Genomic DNA, 27,849 nt, shown 5'->3' with positions numbered 1-27,849 from the left:
ACTTTGGGATGCTGTAGCAGAGGACAGGCAACTAGGTGAAATCCAGTTTATTTGGAGCATCTCTTTAAAGACACACGCAAGGAAAATAGACGACTTGGTCTGAGTGACATAGTCTGACGTAACCAGGAAGGGTCTTTTAACATTTTATCATGTAACGCCTTCCAGCTCCGAGCCTGATCATAACACGTGTGAAGAAGTGGCCCCAACACTCGAAGACAGCCAGCTAAAGGAGCAGCCTTTGTCTGACACCAACATTGCTGAGACAGATGTGGAAGCTGTGGGTGCATTTACTAAAGAAGAAGCAGAGGACGACGATGACTATGAGGAAGCTGCAGAGGCACCTGAAGCTCCAGTGGCACCATCCTCCTTTATCCAGCCAGAGCCAGTAGAAGAGCAACCTGAATGTAGTTCAATTGCTCAGCTATATGTAACAGAAGAGTCCGACGTTCTTGTGTCTGTTGAATCGGATGAGGAAGAGTGTGACGCACAGTGTCCTGCTATCCTAACTGCAATACCAGTGATGGACAGTTTCAGTATGGAACACATGCTGACAGCAGAAGACTCGGAAGAGTCTGATAGCTATGATATGGAGACATCTGCTAATGAAATGCCAGGTGAATGCCCAAAACCTGAAAATGACGCCTCAGCTGTAGATGACCAGAACTCCTCTGCACTAGATCCAAAGCCAGAGGATGAAGAAAACAAGGAGTTAAGCACTGAAGCATCTCATGCTCCAGACACGCTTGTTGAACCCACCAATAAGGATTCTGAAGGCTCCTCTGTGGCCATCGGCTCTCTCGGTAAAGAGGAGACTTCATCCATCAAAGCTGAGGAGAGCAGCGATAAGGAAACCAAATCTGAATCTGGTTGTAGTCCGAGGGATGCCAGGAGCAAACGCAATGAAGAAACTTCCCATTCTTTGGAGGAAAAGTCTGGACAGAGGAAAGAGAGGAGCACGCAGTCTTCCCATGAAAGAAGCGTCAATGAGTCAGTCGGAGAAGTTGTTGAAGAGTCCAAAGACACAGAACAAGCATCCTCGACAAGTAAAGGTTCTCTGACCAGGACTGCGAAATATAATCCTCAAAGAGGGGAATTATCTGTAACACTCACAGTGGATAGCCAGAAGTCATCTTCAAGGACACCAGATTCCAGAAAAAGGTATCCTGGAGACAGGGGATCTTCAGGAAGAGAGAGTAGCACCCCAAAATCGAGCAGTAACAGATCCAGTCCATCAGAGAGTGTATCCAGTAACCCAAAAACTGGCAGTGGGTCATACCAGACAAAGAACAGTTACAGAGGTGTCAGCGCTCAGGACAGAGACTCAAAAGTCACCTCCAGATCACGGGAGAACGACTTCAGGTCAAACAGGAAGGACGACCGATCAAAGGATAGTGTAAGTTTATTTTATCATAATCTTGTGTCTTTTTGCTGAATTTTGGGGTTCTTGTATTTTCTAGAATTACTCACATACCTCTTCATGATTATGTTGAACCATGCAAAGTTGTACACTCAGTAATTCATCAGCTTATTCATGGACAGGTTTTTTTTTTTTGTTTTTTTTTTTTAATTCTTTGGGTTTTTCCAACATAAAAAAACAGAATTACAGGCACCTAACATCTGGTGCTAAGCCTAGAGGGTAAGCACACATTTCAAAGCCCTACAGAGAATTGCATATAACAAAAACAAAGACATAACCATGTGTGATGCAAAAATACAGAAGATGACCTCAAGGTAAAACGCGGGGACCCACCTAAGAACGTTCAAGGTTCACGTTAGTGGGCTACTGGAAAATCATCCAGCGTCCTGTTTGCATGGTGTTCTCAGACAGAGGCCTGTGTTATGGAAAATCGTCATATTTTAACGTGAAATGTTGAGTTTTGATGTCTTTCTTAGGTTATTGGAGCAGATTTGCTGAACCTCCCTGTAGTAACTAAAGGTGGTCATATATTGATCAAAAATCTTGTAAGAGGAATTCTTCTTCTCCTCTGACTGTCCTATGAGGCTTCATGACCCCTGACTCTCTGCCTGCACAGTGCTGATCACTTTTACCCCCCCAAAAAAAAAACTTTTAATACACACCAATCTGAGCATGTCCAGAGTATCTTTTAGGGCTCTGTACTATCAGCAGATGGATTGGGGACTGTGCAAGAAGGGAAGGATCAGAGAACTCGGGATCAAACAGCCTTTTTACATAATGCAGTGTATTAACCCCTTAGGTTACACAATGAGTATAACAAGCATGCTTTCCTGCATATACAGACTGATTTTACTGTTGTGCGTTTATTAACACTTTAAATATTTCATTAAAGCCTCAGTTTCCCACAGCTCAAATTTAAGTAAAATCCAAGTGTGTTGCAAAATAAAATTACTTTAAAATAATTCCTTTGTAAATGGCAGCATAGAATTCTGCAGATAGCCTTTAAAATCTAAGACATTGTTCCTGTTCTTGCACACCTAGGAGTTGTCAGTAATTTGATCATCTTATAAAGTGCTTTTAATGGCAGTGTTTTTCTTAACCCCTTGCCTACCTAGGACTTATACGTACCATTAGCACAAAAGTAAAAAAAGTGAGATTTTCAGATCTTAATTTTAACCCCTTGGCGCCAGTGCCTCCCGGCCCTTTAAGGGTTCCAGAAGCCGGGGTGCGGGGTTTTAGGGTCATGTGACCGCCATGATTCGCTGTCACTGCAGTCACATGTCCGGGAAAGGTCCCTATCGAAAGAGGAGATTGGGACCTTTCCATGAGTACCAAATGTGTGTGCTGGGAACGTGCAGGGCGCGCGCTCTCAGCGTGTTTTTTTGTTTTGTTTTTTTTTTGTAATAGAACATAAATGTGCGGCCGCTCGGCGTCTAGACCCAGATGCCGGGAGGCTGCACATTTTCGTTCGGCTGGCGCTAAGAGGTTAATGTCCCTGATATGGTTACAGGGCCCCTTTAATCTGTCTTTTGCTACATAGCTTATGTTATGCAGCCCCAGGCTGGAGTCGATGTGCTCTTTCCAGACTTTTGGGTATATAGCAAATAGATATATATCTGGTGGTAATTGCAGTACTGATTATTTTTGCAGCCGGTTTGCTTTGAATCTGTTGCTGATGGCACAGTACAGAGTACAGGTGACACGTCCAGCTCTCAGAATTTAATAAAGGTACATATGTTTGAACCCTTTATGTTGCATTACTAGGTAAGATATTTAGAAGTAAGTCTTCTGGTTTTTACACTAAGGGCTTGTTCACACGTCAATACCCTGTGTTTAAGTGGCATTTAGCATTTTTAAAGCCTCAAAAACCGCTCTTCAGTGTCTACCAAGAATATCGCAGTGGGCACCATACAGTGCGGTACACGCAGGTGCTGTAGCATTGTGTTAAACATTAAGCAGCACGATGCACCACGAGGCATCAACATTTATGCATTCATTTTGGTGGTAATGCACCTTAACCCAATCTATAGCATTTATGGCGCTGTAGTGAAGCATTTATTACTATTATTATACAGTATTTATATAGCACCAAAAGGTTTGCTCAGCGCTTTACATTATAGTGGGAGACAGTAAATGAGACAATACAGTGACATTACAATACATAAGGGGTTCGAGGGCCCTGCTCTTTGGAGCTTACAATCTAGGAGCCAGGGGGTAGTGGTACAGGAGGAAGTGGCTGTGGGGGATGGAGTGGTTGGAGGAGCGGAGGAGATCAGCTGTTAGGTGAGGGCGGGGTAGGCTTCCCTGAAGAGATGGGTTTTCAGGGTGCGACTAAAGGTGAGGAGAGTTGGTGACAGTCTGGTGGATTGGGGTAGTGAGTTTTAGAGGGTTATCTCGATGCTGAAGCTGGAGGCAATGGAGGTTCTTTTATCCCAGAATGCACTGGGAAATAATAGAGAATTGGGATGGAGCAGTTCCAGCCACTTCCTGTTTGTACATAACATCTGTGTGGTGACACCAATTTATAGGCAAAAGCATAGAGCCAGACAGCAATACTGACAGAGACAGGCAGAAGCGATGAGCATTATTGCCAGTGGTAAAGCTTTTTGTGTCAGCAAAGTGTCGGTGCCAGCAAGTGACTGTGACAATATGTCCATGATCCTCTTGAACTGGACCAAGCCATGTGTCAGATCAAAGTATACAAATCTATCTTGCAGAGAAATTACAAAAATGCCTGCTGTCACACCACAACCTAACCATGCCTCCAAAGTAGATTATTTCCTCTACTTCTCCTTTAATGCCGGTTTGAATATATGCGGATTGGATCCGGTTTGAATCGCATCCAATCCGCATGACGTGAAAAAATCATTGCTTTCTATGGTGCCTGTTCATATGTGTCTGGTGCAGTTTTAAAAAGTCATGTCCAATTTCTGAGCAGTGCGGTCCGGTTCAGGTGCAGATTACAGGCTATTGACTTCTATGAGAACCGTTTCTAAACCTGACTTGTGTGAACAGGATAAAATCCTGAGCTGATCCTGTTCTGAACCTGATGTAAACCGGACCTGAACTGGTCAAGTTATTGTATCAGCTGTGAAACCTGACCTTCAATTCACACCCCATGTGTGAATCGGCTCTTGAGCACCTCCCACTAGAAAAAAAAAAAAATTTCATGGGCATTTTACAAGCAATCTTGATGCTTTTTCAACGCTTCAAAAATTTCATAAATGCTATAGGCTCATTAATTAGCGTTGCTTCATTCTTCAGTAATCAACACACGTGTGAATGAGCCCTTACATTTGTTTTTTCTGCTTTCGGTGAAATATGAACACACCTTCTCCTTGTGGGTGATGGACAAAGAAACCTTCCTTCTGATATCTCCCTTATCTGCTGAACAATCCTTGTTCATGATCACACTCTGGCCGAGGGGAAAGCAGACCGCAGAATATCCTGGCATTGCAAACAATGCTAATCGATTATAAATATTGGAATCAACTGATGTCGTTTTATTGTCTCTGCTACTTGAGTGTGAGAGCAAGCCGCCAAAAAGGATTATTCCTCCCAAATTGATGCTGATGACTTAATACTGAACTCCTAGTAGCTAATAGATTACCAGTTTATCCAGTAGTGGGCTCAGCTTTAAAACCTTTACCCTCGGTACACACTATTGTGGGCCAGGCGGCCTGTGTTTCCTTGGTCATGGCAGCCCATTCATTTGTATGGGCTGTTGTGCTGTGTATCCTGCAGGAAAAAAGATGCATGCACCTTCTGAGAATGCGGCCTCAGGGAAACCGCATGGTCTTTTTGACAATACGGTTTCCCTGCGATTCCCAGAATGAATGGCAGCACCGTGCATCTTGCAACAGCAGCACAATTCAGCTGTGGGTGGTTGCGGATGCGGGACCAGTTGCGATTCCTGCACCTGCAAGCGGCCCACAGCATGCGGGCTGGTGTGAACCGAGCGTTAACGGTTTATTCCTTTGGAGGACCTTACTTATTTATTTCAGGTACTTATATAGCGTAGTCAATTTACGCAGTGCTTTACACCTATATATTGTACATTCACATCAGTCCCTAACCCTCCAGGGGCGTACAATCTAAGGTCCCTAATTCACATTCATACATACACATACTAGGGCCAATTCAGACAGGATCCAGTTAACCTACCAGCATGTCTTTGGAGTGTGGGAGGAAACTGGAGTACCTGGAGGAGACCCACGCAGGCACAGGGAGAACATTCAAAATCCAGGCAGGAGGTGCCGTCGCTGGTATTCGAACCAATGACTCTAGTACTGCCAGGTGGAAGTGCTAACCATTTAGCCACTGTACTGCCCATATTATTTGTGAGTTCCCCTTTAATAGGCGCGCATACTCCCAGCTGGATTTTTTTTTTTACTTTATGAAGAATGCAAGTGGAATGCCATATAGTTAGGTAAGTTGTCAGCTTATTTTTTTTCTCTCCCATCCTTGCAGTATAAACAGTGCATATTAAATGATGTAAACCAGCCTCTCTCACCCAGGGTGCCTTGGCAAAATGTCTACAAAGTGCCCAAAACTTGTATACGAGCCAGCGGGTGGAACAAACCTGCCTGTTACACAAAGCCACAGGTTTTCATCGTGCACCATTACCACCTTCTAATCGCTGACGTCCTGACAACCAATCACATCAGTTGATAAGGAGGATGTCAGTTGCCTGCACAGCATCCTACTTTGACCCTGCTCTGTCCCTTTCCATCCATGCTGGGGTCATCTTAGCTCAGTGATGGAGAAAAATTGAGGGAGAAGAGAAACACTGGAATACTAGTCAGTACCAGTCTGCAAAAGTGTATTTGCTTTGGAAGAATACATCACCTCTAATGTTTGGTGTCCCTAATGTTGCTGCTTTATATAAAACTATATGAAGTTATTTACATTTTAGAATGGGGTGCCTCAAGACTGTCCATAATTTCAAAGGGTGCCTTGACTGAAAAATCGTAAAGAAACACTGGTTTAAACTAGACATATTCAGGAAGAGTTGAAATGCTGTGTATTTTTGGTTATATTAGCACAACAGTTTGAAATGTATTGTAGCTTGTTGTAACACATCGAGATAGTGCTCGGTATGTCTGTAGGCATCAGTGGATGCAGGTGTATCCCAGACAGTGCAGTCAGCACCATTTACTCTGACAGTAAAAGGCATCTGAGGAGTACAATGTACCTAATTTGTCTTGGTGTAGTTTGCTTGACAGTTGTCTTATTCTATACATTGAAATGCTTTTTCACATATGTGTAATTTTGGAGACTGGAAATCTGAATCTCTGTAGAGGACTTATATTTTTGTGCAAAAAGGGACCTTCTTCATCACACATCACCAGAATTGGAATACAGCCTGAAACTCTAGTAGCAGATTCCCTTTAGGAACAGCAGGTGTCGTTGGCATAAACCTTTTTTCGTATGCAGCCAGGATAATTGGATTTCAGCTATACCAGAAACGCATTGGTCATATCATTGCCAAAGATAAACCACAGTTCATATTATCCTTTACTACTTTTACAAAGTCCCTTATATCACTTGTAAGAATGTTAAATTCAGTGGTAATACTGGTGAGCAGCAGTGGTGATATTATCTAAATAGCTTGTTATCATTCTGTTAAAGGGGACCTGTTTCGAGACAATATGTGGACTGCCTCTACTGAACCCCCCATTCAAAAGTGTTAGGCGCCTTGCACACAGGGCAGACTGTTTTGATCAACATGGGATCTGTCCGCCGATCCCCTGTGAGCAGAGTGAATGGATGGCAGGTCCGTGTCTATTCAGTTTATGCAGGACGGCCATGGACAGTGGCCACTCTGCTCTATGGTTGACCATGAGTAAATGGACTCCTCTGTTCATTTACACCCAACTGCCCTCGGATCCGAACCACATAGGGGAAACAGATCCCCAACCCTTTTTTTATTTATTTATTTATTAAGCAGTGTGGAGGCAGGTGGTTGTAAATGGTCCATAGAGGTGAATGGACAGTCTGATCAGGCATGAAAAACTGACAAGCAGACCTGTACGGACCTCCATACACATTTCTTGTATTGGACTGGCCTTACACATACTGCAAATTGGATGGCAAGCTGATGAAAGCCATAAAATCTTGGCCACGGGTCTTTTTATATGTTTTTAAAATAACAGGAATATTTTTTTCTGCATTTTTGACATACAATTCCTTTTTTGTGCAGAATTCGTCAATGGGAAGGTGGGTACGAAACTCCACTCGAAAGAATCGGGGACAAAGATCAAAAGAGGTGAGACTTGCGTCTGAGCAGCTTTTATTTTGGACCATTCCATTACAATTTGTATTTATTTTTTTTTATAGTTGGCTTGTTCTAGCACAGGTAGAATGAAAGAAAATCACTAGGTTCCCCCAACACTGACTGTGTTAACCCCTTCACGCCGGCGCCTCCCAGCCCTTTAAGGGTTCCGGGAGGCGGGGCGGGGTTTAGGGTCATGTGAGCGCCATGATGTGCCGTCACAGCGGTCACATGATCGGGAAAGGTCCTGATCGAAAGAGGAGATCGGGACCTTTACGTGAGTACCGGACATGTGCTGGGAACGCGCATGTGTCCTTTTTTAATAGAACGCAAATGTGTGGCCGCTCGGCATCTAGGCCCAGACGCCAGGAGGTCGCACATTTGTGTACGGCCGGCGTGAAGAGGTTAATGGGATAATCCCACCCACAGCACTATTGCATTCTACCGGAGGGGGGCAGCTCAAAGACTTCCTGGCTGGCAAAATACAATGATTACTGTTAGTGGCTATAGCTGCTGGCAGTAATCGCATGCAGAAAAATCCAACAGGTTGATTGTATCAAAGTCGTTTAATGGATCAAATTGTGTACAGTCAGTCTGCCCATACATGGATTGAAGTTCAGCCAGTCCTTGCAGATCAGTCTGAATTTCAATCAGTGTATGGCTGGCTTAACATTGTGAAAAATTACCTGGGAAGCCTCAGTCCTGGGTAATAACTGGCCGTGCAGAGCTCAAGAAAAATAGCCGTATTCCATCAATTTTAAATTTTGCGCTGGGTGGGATAATCACAAAGTGCAACATTATAAATTCTTGGAATTTCATTTGTTTCCCACTGCCCATGTGTCTCAAAGGTGAACTGCACTGCATCTGAGCGCCACAAACCAAAAATGCTAATAATTAATTGTTAATATTCATAGGAAATTCATCCATCCATGTCTCCATGCTTCATTTTGCTGAGAATTTTGAAAACCACCTTTACTCAAGATGGCCACTGCCAGAAATGCTTTTCTGGCAGTGGCCATCTTGAGTAAGGGCAGATGATTCATGTAGCATTTACTTCCTGAAATCCACCTGCCCTTAGCGCAGGCATTGGTTGAGCTGAGAACCTTTCCTCCCCTCTTAAAGACTCCTGGGATGTATGACATCCTTTGCCTAGGCAAGAAACCCAAAAGTAACTGAAGAAATGTGTAAAAAAAAAAAAAAGCTAAAACAAGTAAATTTGATATACTTTCCTATCTATTTACTAGTGCTAGCATAAGTATTAAAAATATCGGTAGTCCATGTTGATTGAGAGAGTGACGTTCCGCTTTAATTTGATGTCAAGTGCCTATTAACAACAATTGTTGTTTTTCGTTTTGTGTCTTTCATAGGAAGGAGCAGATTCTTTCCCTTTCAATCTGGATGAGTTTGTTACAGTGGATGAGATTGTAGAAGAACATACAGAAAAACAGAAGGAGGATGAAGAGAAGCCATCTCAAACTGGTGCCACCAAGAGAGGAGGAAAGAGAAAGGAAGATTATCCTCCTACTTCAGACACTAAGAAGCCCAAGGAGGCAGGCGGAGAAGCTCAGGAGCTTTCTTTTGTCACTTTGGATGAGGTTGGCGATGAGGAGGATAACACAACTTCCCCAGAAGGTGCCCAAAATGAGGTAGCCTCATCCCTAATGACAGTAGATGAAGTGCACGCCGAAGACCAAGCACATGCAATAGACAAAGTCAATGAAGAAGACTGCCCTCCTCCGAACACAGAGGAGTCAAGCACGTTGATGACATTAGATGAAGTTAGTGATGATGAGGAGGCAAACGGTCCTGCTGTACCGAGGGTCTCTTCAACCATCCTCGACAAAGAGCAGCTCCTGACTCTCGACGAGATCAGCGGCGAAGATGAGGAACAGACCTCACATTCTGAGACATCCAATCCAGATAAATGTTTAACACAGGAGACAGAGAACAAAGAGAACAGGAGTGCAAACCCAGAAAAAAAGGAAGATCCAGAAGCCCCAGATGTCCATCCCCAAGAGCCAGACCAAGAGAGCCAGGCAGAACAGCCTCTTCTCACCCTGGATGAGGTGAAGGCAGATGAGGAGGAGGAGGAGGAGGATGATTTCCTAGGTGATATAGAACACCAATTCTTAACAGTGGATGAAATTGGTGAAGAGGAGGAAGATATAGAGGTTAAAAAGGAAGCTGTGGAGGAGTCCCAGCCCAAACCGTCAAGTATATCGATACAACCCAAAAGTAAAACAAGTCCTAAATTTTCACCGCCAGGTTAGTTTTAACGTGTTGAATAGAAACTGTACTTTTTTTTTTTTTTTTTGCAGTTCTTCATATTTGTTAGTGCTTAGTAGTGTACCTTGTAGATTAACCATTTCAGCGACGTACGGGTACCATTTTTCCCCGTACCAATGGTCGGCTTTCTTGTAAAAGCAATCAGAATGGCTAACTAGCTGTCACATGCCTATTGCTATCACAACGGATGTTTATTCCTTGTGACTGCAATAAATGTGATGAGGCATCGCCTTAAAAATCAAATCATTGAAAGTAATTCTAGCACCAGACCTCTTCTATAAATCTAAAATGGTGACCTGTAAAGGTGTTTCCTAAATAGTAAAATTTATGTTTGTCGCAGTTGCACGGGCATGCCCAATTTTAAAACATGACATGTTTGGTATCTATTCACTTGGTGCAACCTCATCTTTAATATCTTACCAAACAATTTGTGTTTTGTATTGTGTTTAGTTTTTTTGCATTAAATTTCAAAAATGGGTATTTCCCAAAACATTTTGTTTGAAAAACCGCTGCACAAGTATCGTGTGATATAAAAAAAAATTGCAAAACCCACCAATTTATTCTCGACTGCCTCTGCTTTAATATAAATATATAATATTTGGGGGTTGTAAGATGTTTCCTAGCAAAACATACTGATTGTTACATGTAAACAAAAAGTGCTAGAAAAAAAACTTGGTCTTCAAGTGGTTAAACATATTGGTCGTATCTGTACATGGAGCCAGTCATATAGATTTTTCTCACGTGTGCTTTAGAACCTTCACACACTGATTACAATTATTACAACTTCTTAGTACTGTAATTAACCACTTGCCCTCCTGAGGATTTACCCCCCCCCCCCCTTCATGACCAGGCCTTTTTTTGCGTTACGGCGCTGCGTTATTTTAACAGTTGCGCGGTTATGCAATGCTGCAGCCAAATTAACTTTATGGGTTTTTTTTCTTCCCATGAATGGAGCTTTTTTTGGTGGTATTTGATCTCCTGTGTGTTTTTGTTTTTTTTTTTTTTTTTATATATATATATATATATATATATATATTTTTTTTTTTTCTGCGCTATAAGCAAAATAAGACCAACAATTTTGAGAAAAAACAATATTTTGGACTTTTTGCTATTAAACATGTTCATTAAAAAAAAATCAAATTTTGTCATAAATTTAGGCCAAACTGTATTCTGCTCCGTGTGTTTGCTAAAAAAAAGCCCCCAATACGTGTAAATTAATTGGTTTATGTGAAAGTTATAGTGTTTACAAATGGCGGTATAGACAATGGGATGTTTTTTTTTCTTTTTTTTTCACCTACTAGTAATGGCAGTGATCAGTGACTTTTAGTGGCACTGCGGCAAACATTCTGACACTGGGGGGGTTGGGGGACTAACTTGATGTCACTAACACCCCAGTGACACCAATACAGTGATCAGTGATAATAAAAAGCACTGGCACTTCTAATGACACTGAGCAGGAAAGGGTTAATGTGGACGATCAAAGGGTTAACTGTGTGCTGGGAGTGTTTTACTAGGGGGGGTGTTCTTCGCTGTAAGCACACTGATCGGGATGGCTATACTGTGCACAGCCATCTCCAGTAGTGTGCTCCAGCTGATAGGGAGGAAGATTGTTTATAAATAAAGCAATCTTCCTCCCCATCGGAGATGCTCGTTAATCACCAGGCACCAGCGGGTCATTAAGGTCTGGGACCTGGTGATTGACATTCGCACAGATAGGGCTCGCGCGCTCCCTACCCGGAAATGCAGAATGACGTATCCTGCACACAGGTGCCTCCCTGTAGCAGTATATCTGCTATAGGGCGGTCCTTAAGCGGTTAAATTTATCTGCGATACAAAAGAAAGTGATATTGTGCATCAACCACCATATTAATCTCCGGGGTCTCTGCTTTTTAAAAATATATACATAATGCTTAGGTTTCTTTTAATTTTTTAGCAAAAATATGCAGATTTTTTACATGTATGTGAGCGTTGTCAGAATTGTCCTGGGGTTCAAATGTTTAACCCTTTTGCTGACAGAGCCTATTTTGCACACGTTTAACTGCCTTCTGCCCGCCATATAGTACAATGACGGGCACGAGGCGTTTCTCTCGTTCTGTGTCCTCCCATTCTAACCGCACATGCGCGGCTCCGGGAGTGCGCAGCGATCGGCGGGGCGCTGTGTCCCTCGGACACAGCAGATCACCGATCAATGGAAAGAGTCGAAGATGTTGGCTCAGTCATGTGATCAGCTGTGTCCAATCACAGCTGATCACATGTAAACAGGGAAATGCTGGTTAGTCAGCATTTCTCTCCTCATGAGCTGTCATGCTGACAGGGAAGAGGAGAGCCGGTAATCGGCATTCCTCGGAGGGGACATGTACACTGATCATCAGAGCACTGATGATCTGTGTAGCCCCAGCAGTGCCACCTGTCAGTGTCCATCAGTGCCAGCTGTCAGTGCTTATCCATGCCACCAGCCAGTGCCCATCCATGCCACATAGTGCCCATCTTAGCTGCCTATCAGTGCCGCCTATCAGTGCCATATAAGTGCTGCCTTTCAGTGCCCATCAGTGATGCCTGTCAATGCCCATCAGTGCCACCTATCAGTGTCCATCAGTGCCATCACTACAGCCTCATTAGCTCACATCAGTGAAGGAGAAAAATAACTTATTTACAAAATGTTAAAACATAAACTAAGAAAACCTTTTTTTTTTTTTTCAAAATTTTCAGTGGTTTTTGGTTTAAGAAAAAATGAAAAACCCAGAGGTGATTAAATGCCACCAAAATAAAGCTCTATCTGTCACAAAATGATAAAAATTTCATATGGGTACAGTGTTGCATGACCGCACAATTGTCATTCAAAGTGTGACAGCGCTGAAAGCTGGAAATTGGCCTGGGCAGGAAGGGGGTATAAGTGCCCTGTAGGCTTGTGGTTAAAAAAATAATTTTAGGCCTTAAGATTACACAAAACCCCCAAAACATATTTTCTAAAAGCGAAGACCCTGGAGAATAAAATAGTGGTAGTTGCAATTTATGTCACAAGATATTACCGCAGAGGTCTCTGAAGTGCACTATTTCTGTAAAAAAAAAACACACTAAAGTCAATTTTAGGGCAAATGGATGCAATAAGTTACCCGGATTTTAGTAAAATATAAAAGATGATGTTGCGCTGAGTAAATAGACACTCAACATGCCAAACCTTAAATTTGTGTGGGCCTATGAAATGGTGAAAAACTTCAGTACCCCATATTTTCTATAGGCGATGCTTCAAAAGCCCCTACAGGTCACAAGTTTAGCATTAAGGAGGAGGTCTTGTACTGGATTTATTGCTCTCCAACATGCGCAGCCATATGTATGTGTATTGCAATCGACTTTTTCACATGTAGGCAGTCTGACGTGTTCGTTTACATTCGTACAAGCATGGGGGGAGGGCACTCAACATTTTTTAGGTGGAGAGTGTCATGTGCGTGAGGAACTGTTTTTTTTTTTTTTTTTGTAGAAAAAATACTTTTTTTTTTTTTTTTTCTTATCACATACGGGACTTTGTGTCCCCTATGTGATAATTTGTAGGTGACAGGTTCTCTTTAGTGAGACATGCAGGTGGCCGTGGAAGCAATCAGGCAGCAACACAGCTGCCTGATTGCTTCCTACTGAAAGGCAGGAGTTAGCGGCCTAGCAGGGAAAGGGTTGAAAGCATTGCACTCTTTATCGATTTCCGTTCAGCTCGGATTTGCAGTCAACATTTGCTGTAGGTACAGAAAAGCCAATGTTTATGCAGCATTCAGACCCATGCTTTTATCTTAATAGAATCCAAACCGCCAGCTGGACGAAGAGGCAGACCCAGAAAACGTCCTTTATCTGAATCCGCTGATGATGCAAAGGACACATCACTGCAGACGTCTACTGATTCCAGTATTAGTGAGCCCAAGAAGACCCCGACTAAGACCAAACCTGCAGCTAAAGGCGCTGATCAGGGCAAAGCAGGGGGTAGCGCTGTTACCACCCCGGATAAACCTGCAGCTGGTAGGTGATGTGTGAATATATGTCGTGGAGAAGAGGAGTAGATAATCTGTATATATTCTGGTTTCCCTTGCCCTTTTATAAATACATTTCAGAGATCATACAGACATATAGAAAGCAGGGCCTGGCAGCACTTCCACACTATTTAAGCTGTCGGCAAGCTAACCCCCCGACACAGTGTAAAGCCAAGCTGCAGCCTGATTTGTTTATTATGGTGCAGAGGATTAGAGCCTCTTTCAGGCTTTTATTGCCATGTTATAATTCTTAAGAGAACTATTTCCCTCACTACAAGGAATTAGGCGAAAGGTCTCTAACAGGAACACATCAAAACGAGAACAAGCATGTTTAGTAGAGTTAGGAAGGGGCAGAGCTTCTGGCAGTATTTTAATTTCCTTTCCTGGTGAAGACCACTCTGTCCCATTTCTTGTATTGGTTTCACAGGAGAGTGAGTGAAAAATCTCAATGGATTCAAACTCAATTAACACAAACTGATCAGCAGGTTACACGGCTATATTCTTCAGCAGGAAAGAGCAGTGCACATCTGTAGGGGTGCCGGGGATGTGTTTTAATAAAACGCTCAGGGCTCTTGAAAGGGGGTCCAGGGTCTCTCAGGACCCTGCATTCACTATATCTGGTCTCTCAGGACCCTGCATTCACTATATTTGGTCTCTCCGGACCCCGCATTCACTATATCCGCTCTCTCCGGACCCCGCATTCACTATATCCGCTCTCTCCGGACCCCGCATTCACTATATCCGCTCTCTCCGGACCCCGCATTCACTATATCCGCTCTCTCCGGACCCCGCATTCACTATATCCGCTCTCCCCGGACCCCCGCATTCACTATATCCGCTCTCCCCGGACCCCCGCATTCACTATATCCGCTCTCCCCGGACCCCCGCATTCACTATATCCGCTCTCCCCGGACCCCCGCATTCACTATATCCGCTCTCCCCGGACCCCCGCATTCACTATATCCGCTCTCCCCGGACCCCCGCATTCACTATATCCGCTCTCCCCGGACCCCCGCATTCACTATATCCGCTCTCCCCGGACCCCCGCATTCACTATATCCGCTCTCCCCGGACCCCCGCATTCACTATATCCGCTCTCCCCGGACCCCCGCATTCACTATATCCGCTCTCCCCGGACCCCCGCATTCACTATATCCGCTCTCCCCGGACCCCCGCATTCACTATATCCGCTCTCCCACAGTACACACAACATGGAAATACAATTATTTTAGTAAATATAAACTGCTAAATACCTTTTCTCAGCAGCAGTTAGAGCAGTCTTGTGACTTCTATCAGTGTCCAGCAGAGCACTGGTTAAAACTTGGAGGAGTTTTCATTCTTATCTGACTGTCTTATGAGGCTGCCTAACCCCTGACCCTCTTTCTGGACAGTGATGATTGGCCCTGTGCTGATCACATGCACCCTCCTGAAGAAAAAAAAAAATAGCAGTACACGCTAAACTGACTCCCAGAGCTCTGTACTATCAGCTGATAGATTGGGGACAATGGAAGAAGGGGAGGATCAGAGAAGATGGGATTTAACCCCTTAGGTTCCACATTGAAAATGGCAAGCATGCTTTACTGTATATACAGACTGATTTTACTCTTCTGGATTTAGTAGCACTTTAATCTTTGGGGGAGAAGGGGAGGTATTAACCCCTTTGCGCCAGCGCCTCACGGCCCTTTACGGGTTTCAGAAGCCAGGAGGCTGGGCAGGGTTTAGGGTCATGTGACACGCTGTCACATAATCCGGAAAGGTCCCGATCGAAAGAGAAGATCGGAACCTTTCCCTAAGTACCGGACATGTGTGCTGGGAGCGTGCAGGGCACACGCTCTCAGCACATATGTTTTTCTTAATTGCACGCAAATGTGTGGCCACTCGGCACCAAGAAGTTAAATGCATACATTGCTCTTCACCTTTATAAGCAAAAATTATACTACTAGTGACTTTTGAGGACGACTTTTGGGCATGTTCTCCAGGGTTTTGTAGAAGGCATACTGTGGCACCGAATGGATTCCTTTTTGTTACTTGTCTTGAATTAAAGGGATTTGGAGATCAGGGTTACCTCTCTGGAAATGAATTGTCCTTAGGGGTGGACCAAGAGCTGGTTCAGGGTTGATGTCAGTGCGGGTGAAGACACTGAAGCAGGGTGGATTTGATTTAAATCACTAGTGAAAAGGCTCAATTGAAATCATAATTTTTAAAGAGCAACCGTGATCTCTGTCCCACAGCGGCGGCTCCTCTGACCCGCTGTTGTCTCACCGACAGTCCCATTCACTTTAATGGGATGGCTGGTGATGCGGCAGGGACACAAGGTGAGGGACGTGGCGGCAGCAGGAGAGTGGATGCCCGCTAACAGGCACTGTCATAATGGATCTAAAATGACAGGTGCTCTTTAAATGTGAGGAATGAGGTAGTTAGAATCTTTAATATTTGCAAACCAAAAGAAGATTTCCTTTGTAGAATAATAAGCTGTCAGGTCAGTAGTACAGCGATATCAGAAGCGATTTTAGGTTAATCACACATAGTTGAACGACTCAAATTCTTTTATTTCTTGTTTTTTCCTCATGGTTACTGTGACATTGTGTGAATACATCAATGCAGTGCATGTTACCTGCAGCTCACAGAGCTTGGATTCATTAAATGACCAAAAATGTAAATATTGCAGAATATACAGCCGTATGCTACACAACTACACTCCATTTCATGCTGAATATACTTAAATAATGTATCTTAAATAGAAAACTATCTTTAGATAGATTTTACTCCAAAAGCATTTTATTAAAATAAATTTGATAAAAATAAAAAATATCCCGTTTAAATAATAAAAAAAAAGGCTTTTATCGTCGATTTTTATGCACCCTGCTGTGAAGCGTCGCCCCCTTTATTCAGCGATGTTATGGCTGGTTTAGCAAATTGTACTATCCCAACATCCAGATGGAGCTGGTGTAGCAACTGTTGCTGTCTCTCAGCAGGAAAAAGTCAAAATAAGTGGTACTATCACTGTATCGCAACATAAATTAACTCCATCCTCTCGTGTTTTTTATTTCAGGTTCAAGTACGCCTAAAACTACTGGAACCCCGGCAAAGAAAACAAAAGTGGAATCTCCTTCCCCAGGGAAGACAAAATTAAGCCCATTTAATGCTTCGGTGCCCGTGGGTGAGTTTGCGCACATTGCAGGATCACCCAATCATAGATCAGCAGATCATCTTGACAATTTTGTGATCTTTAGCACCACTATGGCTTTTCATTAGAATCTGTATTAACAAAACTGGAATTCAAAGGGTAACTCCACTTTCATTGGGGTGGGGGGAATAGCAAATTCAAAAAATATAGCGTATACAATTGCTAAACACATCCTATTGTAATTGAATGCTATTAAAAATTTCCTTTTTCATTCTGCTGCACTGTAATGTTCTGTAAAATGCAATATGGCTAAGTGGAGGCCTTCTATATACAGAACGCCTCCCAGAAATGTCATTTCCTGCTTGTGCAATTGGCTTTCTGATTTCACAGAAGTCTGCACTAAGGTTCATGTCAGATTTTGGGCATCTACTTCAACAAAGCTGTCATTTTTTATAAGATGCTCCTAAAGGGATGCAGACCCTGCCACTTTCCTATTAAGAGCCCTGCAAGTACAGCATCTGATAATTAGAAACTCACTCCATACAGATTCACTCTGCACATGGACCCAGACAAACTAAACCGCTATTTCTTCAGAATAACAAAAGGTAGGAATCTGCAACATTTGTTAAAACCCTTGCAATGTACATAGATCACCCAGAGATGAGTGGGTTTTTTTTCTTCTCAGTCCGGACACTTTTACCCCCTTCCTGTCCAGGCCAATTTCAGCTTTCAGCGCTATCACACTTTGAATGACAATTGCGCGATCATGCAACACTGTACCTATATGATTTTTTTAGCATTTTTTTGAGACAGATAAAACTTTATTTTTTGTGGTATTTACTCACCACTGGGATTTTAATTTTTTTTGCTATGTAAATGAAAATGTCCAAAAATTTTGAAAAAAAAAAAGTATTTTTCTTATAAGATTTTGCAAATAGAGTATTTCATCATAAATCTTGGCCAAAATGTATTCAATTATCTTTTTAGTAAAGAAAAATTAGTTTATAACCAAAAATTATAATTTTTAAACACTTTTTTCTTTAGATTTTTTTTTTTTTTACATACTTGTCACCTTAGCAGTACAGTGTCACCATTGTGATGAAAATTTTTTTTTATACACACTGATTGCTTTTACACCCATAAAGGCTGTAAAAGCAATCATTTCTCCTTCTCTCTAGCTGCATTCTTGCAGTCATTGAGAACTACTGAATGAGCTGTGATTGGTCACAGCTTGTCACATGGTACAAGGCTGTTGTGAATAGCCTTGTACCATGTGACCTCTGATCATTCACAGATTTCACACATAGCAAGCAATGATGTCAGATGTGACATCTTGCTTACTACTCTGCATGTGATCATTGATTGGCCAATCAGTGATCACGTGATCGGGACCTCGCACAGAGGTCCCGTCTGACGATCGGTGTTCCACTGTGTCTGGAGGACACAGCGGACACCGGATTGCGGTGCTGCGCTCTCCCAGGGAGCGCGCGCAAGCAGGGTGCGGTGAGGTCGTTTATAAACAGCCACCCGACCCTGCACTGCCACCGTCCGGCCGTTTATATACAATGTCCGGACGGGAAGTGGTTAACTTAAGAAGAGTGCAGGGAGAAACCTTTCAGGATTGAGCCCACGTGTTCAAGTCAGGTGATGCAAATCAGTGCAGCATGGCAATCTTTCTCTAGTACTCGCCAGCAACAGGGTTTAGATTGCATTTTCACATAAATGGAAAGGTAGTTACTAGGAGGATATGGTTGTTTAGGCTTGAAAAACACTAATTTTCAGGGTTTTTCAGACTTTCCCATTTGAAATATATGGGGGTCAGTCACAGCACTCTGTCCCATGTGATTAGCTGTAGCCAATCACAGATCACTAGTGATCACAGCTGCCATGATTTGTTAACCCATTCATGACAGTTGAACATTTTGTTGTTACAATGATCTGCATTGTAACAGCAAAGTGGTAAAAAAAAAAAAAAAAAATCCATGATCACCTCCTCTGAGTAGTAGTGTTACTATGGTGACACTTACATTTTTTTACAATTTTATTCTTAATTTACACACCCTTTTATCAGTTAACAGTTTAAAAAAAAAAAAAAAAAAGTTTAAAAAGATGGAATAAATTTTTTTTTTTTTTTTTTTAACATTCTGTCACCATTCAGTGCCCCTCCAGTGATTTGGTGTACTGTGCTAGTGACCGTATATTTTATTTAAAAAAAAAAAAAATTACAGCTTCAAAAAACTCACCATGCCTCCTACTATATGCCCCAGACTGCCCTGATGTTTTAGTGCCTCAAAAAAATGAGATCAGCCATCAATACATCAGAAATGATCAATTTTCAAATATATATCCCTTTGATTGTAGACGTGATAATCTTCACACAAACCAATTATTATAGATTTATTGGGTTGGTTGTTTTTTGTTTGTTTTTTTGTTTTTTTACCAAAGACATGTAGCAGAATCCATTTTGGCCTAAATTTATGATGAAATTTGATTTTATTGGATATATTTTATAGGGATGCGCCGAAATTTCGATGGCCGAAGCATTTCAACTAAAAACACCCCTTTTTGCCATTGGCTAAAATGAAAAAAAAAAGCACCGATTTTACAGGTGCCGAAAAAACCTCGCCGCTGGCCACTGCCACCGAAAGAAAGCTCTTTGTGTAAAAAAAATGATAATGTCATGTGTACAGTGTTGCATGACCGCGCAATTGTCATTCAAAGTGCGACAGTGCTGAAAGCTGAAAATTGGACAGGAAAGGGGGTACAAGTGCCCGGTAGACAAGGGGTTAAAAATTTTTTTTTTTTTTTTTTTTTTTAAACGTGTGCAAAAACGGCTTTGGCAGCGAAAGGGATAAAGGATAAGCCTGACACTTCCCTTTCCTGAGGAGCAGCCAATCGGGGCTCATTACACTGCAAGGTCTCTCCCCTCCATGCTAGTCCCCATGCTATAGACAGGCAGGGAGGGGAGGAGGAGATATACAGCACAATGTTAAAAATATTAAACGTTTAAGTTGCCATAAAGACCCTTTTTGTTTTTAAAAGCCCCAGACATTCCATAAAGCACCTCCGATTTTAAATACAGTTTTTGTAAAAAAAAAAAAAATTTTTTTTTTTATCAGGACAAGTAGATTGGGACACCAATTTAGTCCCTGGACAAGTATTTTTTTCCAAAATTCCCACACCCCTGAAGGGGGTAAATCCTCTGGAGGGAGTGGTTGAGGGGAATGATAACTGTCCTGTTTACGTTTGTGCTGTCCACCAGACTGTCAAACCATCAAATGGCCGGTGTAAGAACTGATCACGTGCAACATCATGGCACTTGCAGATCAGATGCTATGATGGCAGCTTCATTGGCTGACAAGGATAGGAGGGTTTAGTTCTGCTTGTAGTTTCAGCACGTGGTGTTTCTCATTAGCTGCATCATCACATTTGCATCTCTACACTGTACAGCCTGTCTTAAATGTCTTTCAAAAGCTACATTTTTTTCTTTTTTTCAGGACTAGAATTTCTTGTTCCGAAGACTGGATTTTTCTGTGAGCTGTGTTCGCTCTTTTACATGGATGATGCATCGAAGCTGAAACACTGCAAGAGCCTGCGCCATTACCAGGCAGTGCAGGTACTGAAATTGTGTTTTGAAAGCGTTTGTATGCATTTTAGCCACTAGGTGGTGGTATGTAGTCACGTTTTGCCATCTCCTAGGTATTGTAATTATTGCATTGAGTCCATTTAAACGGAAAGTAGATTTTGGATTGCAGAGGTAAGACCTCATTAAAATGCTTCTAAGGGCTGAAGGTTTTTTACCTTAACACATTCTATGCATGAAGGTAAAAACCTTTGGCATGTGGCTCCCCCATATATTTACCTGAGCCCAGTCCAGCAATGTGGACAAGAGCAGAGGCTCTCTCTCTTCCCTCCCTTCTCATCGGCTCAAAAGCTTGGCCCTGCGTGTCCATTCACACACAGAATGTTACCTTGGCCCCATCCCCTCCATCTCCAGATTGGCTCACTGGATGTATTTGACAGTAGTGGGAGGCAATGGCTTCCACAGCCAATCAGGAGTGAGAGTCCTAAGAGAACCGAGGCTCTCATGGACATCGCTGGATCGGGATGGGGCTCAGATAAGTGGGGGGGGGGGGTGGCTGCTACAAACAGGTTTTTTACCTTCATGCATATAATGTATGAAGGTAAAAAACCTTGAGCCTTTATAGAACCACTTGAAATGAGAAGTAGGATTTATTTATTTTTTTTTTTGCCCAGTTACTTACATAGGTGGATGCAGTATCGACCTGATGCTGCATCTGTCCCCCACCGGCTCAAAGTGTGAGAACTCAGCGATCACATGATCGCTGAATTATCATGACTGGTAGCGATTGGAGCGCTGGACTTAGAAGGGGCGAGGGGAGTGGCTGGCTCAGGCTCTCAGTGGCTCGCTGAGAGGCTGATCCAAGTGCTGCTCCACACTCCAGGGTGGATCCCAACTTTGAAGTCCGAGATCTTTCCCCAGCTTGAACCAGCTGAGTGACTTCAGCTGGCTGTCAGCTGAAAATGGGTCACTGAAGTACAGCCAAAAGAGCATTGGCTGTACGTCTCCTTTATCCACTTTCCGTCCGACCCATGTGCATAAACAGCCGGACGGGAGCAGTGCAGGGGAAGGTGGCACCTCTGTGTGAGGTGTCAATCATGTGATCACTGATTGGCCAATCAGTGATCACATGAATAGTAGCAAGCAAGATATCACTTCCTGACATCATTGCTTACTACGTGTGAAATCTGTGAAGGATCACATGGTACAAGGCTATTCACAACAGCCTTGTACCATGTGACAAGCTGTGACCAATCACAGCTCTCTCAGTATTTCTCAATTGCTGGAAGAATGCAGCCAGAGAGGAGAAATGATTGCTATTACAGCCTTTATGGGTGTAAAAAAGCAATGTGTGTGTGTTTTTAAAAAAAAAAAATTCTTCTTAACCCCCACAAATATAGTGTCACTATGATGACACTGGACTGCTAGGGTGACGGTATGTTAAAAAAATTATTTAAAAAAAAATAATAATGTAAAAATAATTTGACAAATCATAATTTTTGGTTATAAACTAATTTGTGCTATTTTTGTTTTTACTAAAAATATAGCAGAATACATTTTGGCCAAGATTTATGAAGAAAGATCATTTATTTGCAAAGTTTTATAAGAAAAACTTTTTTTTTTTTCCAAAATGTTTGGACTTTATATAGCAAAAAAATAAATATCTCAGTGGTGAATAAATACTACGAAAATAAAGTTTTATCTATCTCCAAAAAATGCTAAAAAATTCATATGGGTACAGTGTTGCATGACCGCGCAATTGTCATTCAAAGTGTGATAGCGCTGAAAGCTGAAAATTGGCCTGGACAGGAAGGGGGGTGCAGTGAAGTGGTTAAAGACCAGGCTATTTCTGGCACTTTGTTCATGTATAGCAATCATTTTTTTTTTTTGCTAAAAATATACTTAGAACCCCCCAACATTCTATATATTTTTTTTTAATTAGCAGCCATAGAGAATAAATGTGCTGCTTTTGCAATTTTTTATGTCACATGGCATTTGTGCAGTGGTTTTTCAAATGCAGGTTTTATGGGAAAAATACACTTTTCTGAATTTTATTGCAAAAAGCACAATACATAACCGATTTTCTGTGTAAAATATATACATAGATACCAATTATTTTCATTGTTTACCAGCTAATTATGTAAGACCTACCTAAAAACTAAGCCCACCACGGGTCCCGGTGCTTCCATCTTCAACTGGTCTTCCTTTCGGGTTTGCGGAGTTCAGCTGTGTGAATGGCCGAGCTGCGGCACAGAGCTGTGAATGGACAGCATAGTCCATTCAGATTCAAGTGCAAATGCATCTGTGCTGTAACCAGCTTATAGGTAGCCTTCGACGCTTACCCATAGTAAAAAATCAACCACATGGCTTCACTATGACTTGAAAGCAGAACTAAAGTCTCTAATTACTAAAAACTGCAGGCAGGTAATCCCGTCATTGCAGAAGACATTCAGCGCCTCTCTGCCGTAAATAAACCTTCCTGCCGCTCGCAGTCGTCTTTAGAATGTGCAGCTCCGTTTACATTCCGGCACAGATCCTCAGTCCCGGGATGGCTGAACTTCTGCGTAGAAGTGAGGTCATCCTATGCCAGCCAATAAAGGTGGCCACAGCCCGACACCCGGTAGAAGCTGGTGTGGGATCTCGGACTCTTCAAGCAGAGGTAAGTATTGCGAACATTGGTTCCCCTTTAACCTCTTCCATACCGGGCACTTTTACCCCCTTCCTGCCCAGGCCATTTTTCAGGTTTCAGCGCTCTCACACTGACAATTGCGCGGTCATACAACACTGTACCCAAACTAAAATTTTATCATTTTCTTTACACAACTAGAGCTTTCTTTTGGTGGTATTTAATCAACACTGGGGTTTTTTTTTTTTTTTGCTAAATTAACAAAAAAAGACCGAAAATTTTGAAGAAAAAAAATGTTTTTTCTGTTATAAAAGTTTGCAAATAATTGTTCTTCATAAATTTAGGCCGAGATGTATTCTGCTACATGTCTTTGGTGAAAATAACCCAAATTAGGATGTATTTTTTAGTCTGTAGGAAAGTTATAGAGTTCACAAACTATGGTATAGATCTGAATATTGATCAGTCCTGAAGTACTGACGGCCAATCTAATTTCTTGAGGTCCAAGAATGTCAGAACAGTACAGATATCCCCCAAATGTCAGAATAGTACAGATATCCCCAAATGTCAGGACGGTACAGATATCCCCCAAATGTCAGAACAGTACAGATATCCCCCAAATGTCAGAATAGTACAGATATCCCCCAAATGACCCCTTTTTGCAAAGTAGACAGTTCGACGTACTTCATAAGAGGCATGGCGAGTTTTTTGAAGTTGTATTTTGTTTGTCATTTTTCAGAAAATGAAAAAATTTAAATAATAATTTTCCACTATTTTTTTTTACATACTGTCACCAGTGCAGTACAGCGTCGTCATATAACTGGCATGGCGGTGATCAGGGACACTGACTGGTGACAGTATGGGGAAAAAACTATATATAATTTTATTTTTAATTTTTTATTACTTTTCTTATTACATTGTTTTCTTTTTTTAAGATTTTTTTTTTTCATATTTCACTATAGCCAAAGTAGTACAATGTTACCATAGTACCATTGTACTACTTTGGGAAAGTGATCAGTATTTTTTTTTTTTTTTTTTTTACACAATTTGCTTATAGCAAAGAATTACTTTGCTATAAGAAAGCATTTACCTGAATGACATCGATTCAATCGGGGTTTTTTTGTGCTTAGCTGTGATTTGGCCACAGCTAATCACATGACACAGCTGGGCTGTGATTGGCCCAGCTTGTGCATATGATCGCTCTCACCATTCACAGCTAGACACTAGTATACAATGGATGGCATGAATGAAGCCATCCATTGTATACAACTGTCATGTGACCTGCTGTGATCGGTCACAGCAGGTCACATGGTACCGGCAACTCGGCTCGGTACTCAGATCTGTCATCGGCCGTATCCGAGGTACAGCCGGTGACAGATCGCGGCTCTGCAGGCGCGCAAACTGCATGCCCAAAAGGACTCCATATGGCGTCCACCCAGAAAGGTGAGTGTTTTTGCCAGCTGCCATTCGGCCGTAGGCCGGGCGGGAAGAGGTTCATAATTCATTAGCCAAATATTTCTTATTCAGGAAGATTGATTTTGTAATTCTTTTTAGTCTTTAATCAAAATGTTACTTTTTTTTTTTTTTTTCTTCAAAACTTACTGGAATTTCTGTGACTGGTCTGTGTAGGCAGCAATAATAAATGCCCTTTTCTTTCCAGAAACACTTGGCCAAGGAGGAGACGACGACGACAGAAGGGAAATCTCCCAGAACGTGAGATCACTGACCTTCCCCAACAATTCTACAAGCTCCGGGATGTGAAGTAGAACTATAGGGATCATTGTGTACATTTTTTTCCCATTTCTCAGAGGTTCACTTATTTAAACAGACGTTTATGTTGTACACTCTGTAGACCGGTATAAATGTAATAGTTGTTTTTTATGAAATCTTTATTGCTAGTCTTTTACATTGTACTAATGTTACAGTGCAGACAATGATTTTGTCACTGGGTTTGGGAAGTGTATGGGGTCCTGGATCACAGTTTACACCCACAACAGCTCCCCTGATTCTCACATTGCCTTGAATTCCAAAGGCCTACTAGTGTAAGGAAGACAACTACGGGATACACATTTCCGCTATATATGTGCATCTGGATTGGACAGCCGCCTTGTTTGTTTTCAGCGACATTGTCTTCATATGCGATGTCCTCAGTTATTTTAAAGTTACTTTGTTGGCAAATGCTCTTTTTTCAGTTCATTTTTAAGTGAAGATTTTTTTTTGTTTTTTGCTTTGTTTTTTGAGGCAGGAGGACTTGCTTACCGATAATTAAAGAGAGGCCTCAATTTCATTGCACAGCAGGGTGCCATCGTTAAGGATTTTTTTGTTTTTGAATTGTATTATCTTGGTTTTGCCAATTGAAACTTGGCATATCTAATGCATATTTTTTCCTAAATGAAAGATAGAAAGTGTTTGTAAATAAAACGTAAACGATATCACAATAACTGATTTGTGTTTGTGTTATGGTTCCTTTCAGAGCTGAAGTGAATTTAGCACCAGCTCATGCTGCTGCACTCAAATAGAAACCGCCCCCCATCCGTCTCTGCACAGGGGGAGTTTACCCTTTGTGTTCCCACCACAGTCCCCCAATATTTTATACATAGATCTGGCATATTCTTCAGTGCTCTACAAAGGACCTTGAACCTTTAACATCAGTCCACACCAGGGGTCTCCAGACTTTCTAAACAAAGGGCCAATTTACTGTCCCTCAGATTTTAGGGGGGTCAGACTGTGGCAAGTGGGAGTAGAACATGCCCCTCATCAGTGAGGGTACGTAATGCCTCAGGCTTGGTGGTTAGTGGGAGTAAACAATGTCCCATCATTGGTTTTAGTGGAATAGTGCCTGATCGTTCGCAAGCTAAGGACCACATCCATCCCAGGAACCGCAGCTTGGAGACCACAGGTTTACACCAAAGGAGCTTGCACTCTAATGTCCCCACCACAGTCATACACTAAATTATACATTCACATCAGTGTTCCAGAGGCACTCACTCTCTATTGTCCCCACTATATTCACACACCATTTTACATTTAAAGGATAAGTTCACCTTTTATAACATGTTACACCCGTATTCAGGATGTAACCTGTTACTATTGCAGTGGCCTCCATACCCTCTGATCCTCTGTTGTGACAGCAAGCCGGGGATCCTCTCCCTGCACCCGCTGTCACAATTTGTAAAAATGTGTCAATGCAGGGCTCTGCCCACCCATCCATGTCATACATTCGCAGGGTTCTGTGACTTGGAGAATTACAAGTATCAACAGCCTTTGCAGTTGACGGCTTGTAGTTCTCAATGAAGAACTGCCAGGGCTCTGGTGAGCTCTCTAGGTAGATCATTGATCCTTCCTTCTGTTGTATAACTGCCTGCTGGTACAAGCAAACCGCTAATTCATTGATCCTTCCTTCTGTTGTATAACTGCCTGCTGGTACAAGCAAACCGCTAATTCATTGATCCTTCCTTCCCTTGTATACAGTAACTGCCTACTGGTACAAGCAAACCGCTAATTCATTGATCCTTCCTTCCATTGTATACAGTAACTGCCTGCTGGTACCAGCAAACCGCTAATTCATTGATCCTTCCATTGTATAACTGCCTGCTGGTACAAGCAAACAGCTAATTCATTGATTCTGCCTTCCATTGTATACAGTAACTGCCTACTGGTACAAGCAAACAGCTAATTCATTGATATTTCTTTCCATTGTATACAGTAACTGCCTACTGGTACAAGCAAACCGCTAATTCATTGATTCTGCCTTCCATTCTTCCTTCCACTGTGGACATAGTACAGGAGATGACCAGAGACTGTTAACCTTTGGGAAGCAGGGGGGGAGGGGCGGGTACCCAAATTTGACTGGTACCCACTTCCACGGAGTTGTCCTTCCCCCTTCCCTCCCTGTAGTCTTCTGGGACATGTGACAGTTCAGAGTTGATGGGAAGTTGGATGGAGCCAAATACAATCTTAAGAGGAATGGGGTGCCTCAAGGCTTTCCAAAATTTTGAAGGGTGCCTTGACTGGGAAAAGGTTGAGAAGCACTGGGTTAGACTATCAGCAATACAGTGCCTTGAAAAAGTATTCATACCCATTGAAATTTTCCACATTTTGTCATGTTACAGCCAAAAACAAATGTATTTTGTTAGGATTTTATGTGATAGACCAGTGGTGGGCAACCTTTTTTTTCAACTGAGCCAAATCTCGCCAAAACCACGATTGAAATTTATTTTGAGAGCCACATTTTTAAAACTGAAAATTCATCCCCCCTATAGTAATTCATCCCCCATATTAAGTCCCCAAGTCCCCCATATAGTAATTCATCCCCCATATAGTAATTCATCCCCCATATTAAGTCCCCCCTGTGTCAATTCACTTACCTTTGCTCCGCGCGTTCTTCTCGCCGTGTTCCCGCGCCGTTCTGGTCTTAAGGGCGGACTGTGAGAGGAGAGGAGTTCGTCACGCTGCCCCGCCTACATCCTGGCTGCCCCGCCTACATCCTGACAGCTGCAGAGTCCTGACTTTTGGGGCGGCCGCCC

At 42.4% G+C, this 27,849-nt stretch overlaps 1 protein-coding gene across 3 annotated transcripts in view; it reads left to right on the top strand.

Moving 5' to 3' along the window:
- Nucleotides 1-25,764, top strand: part of ZNF638 (zinc finger protein 638) — a 230,963-nt gene extending 205,199 nt beyond the window's left edge. For 2 of the 3 annotated variants that reach the window (XM_089689979.1, XM_089689981.1), the window contains exons 19-26: nucleotides 166-1,393; nucleotides 3,068-3,145; nucleotides 7,620-7,685; nucleotides 9,059-9,956; nucleotides 13,764-13,979; nucleotides 17,043-17,150; nucleotides 20,615-20,733; nucleotides 24,984-25,764. In XM_089689979.1, coding sequence (XP_089546105.1) covers nucleotides 166-1,393; nucleotides 3,068-3,145; nucleotides 7,620-7,685; nucleotides 9,059-9,956; nucleotides 13,764-13,979; nucleotides 17,043-17,150; nucleotides 20,615-20,733; nucleotides 24,984-25,040 — 2,770 coding nt within the window. In that variant the 3' untranslated portion in view covers nucleotides 25,041-25,764. The remainder of the gene's footprint in view (nucleotides 1-165; nucleotides 1,394-3,067; nucleotides 3,146-7,619; nucleotides 7,686-9,058; nucleotides 9,957-13,763; nucleotides 13,980-17,042; nucleotides 17,151-20,614; nucleotides 20,734-24,983) is intronic. The other variant, XM_089689980.1, reaches the window with a different exon arrangement.
- Nucleotides 25,765-27,849: the final 2,085 nt, after the last annotated feature.

Source organism: Staurois parvus, unplaced genomic scaffold (genome assembly GCF_062004578.1).
Source record: "Staurois parvus isolate SC_StPar_1 unplaced genomic scaffold, SC_StPar_1.0 ptg000507l, whole genome shotgun sequence".
NCBI classification, from domain to species: domain Eukaryota; kingdom Metazoa; phylum Chordata; class Amphibia; order Anura; family Ranidae; genus Staurois; species Staurois parvus.
Note: the sequence above shows the minus strand (reverse complement) of the source record. Positions and strands in the feature narration are given on the sequence as shown.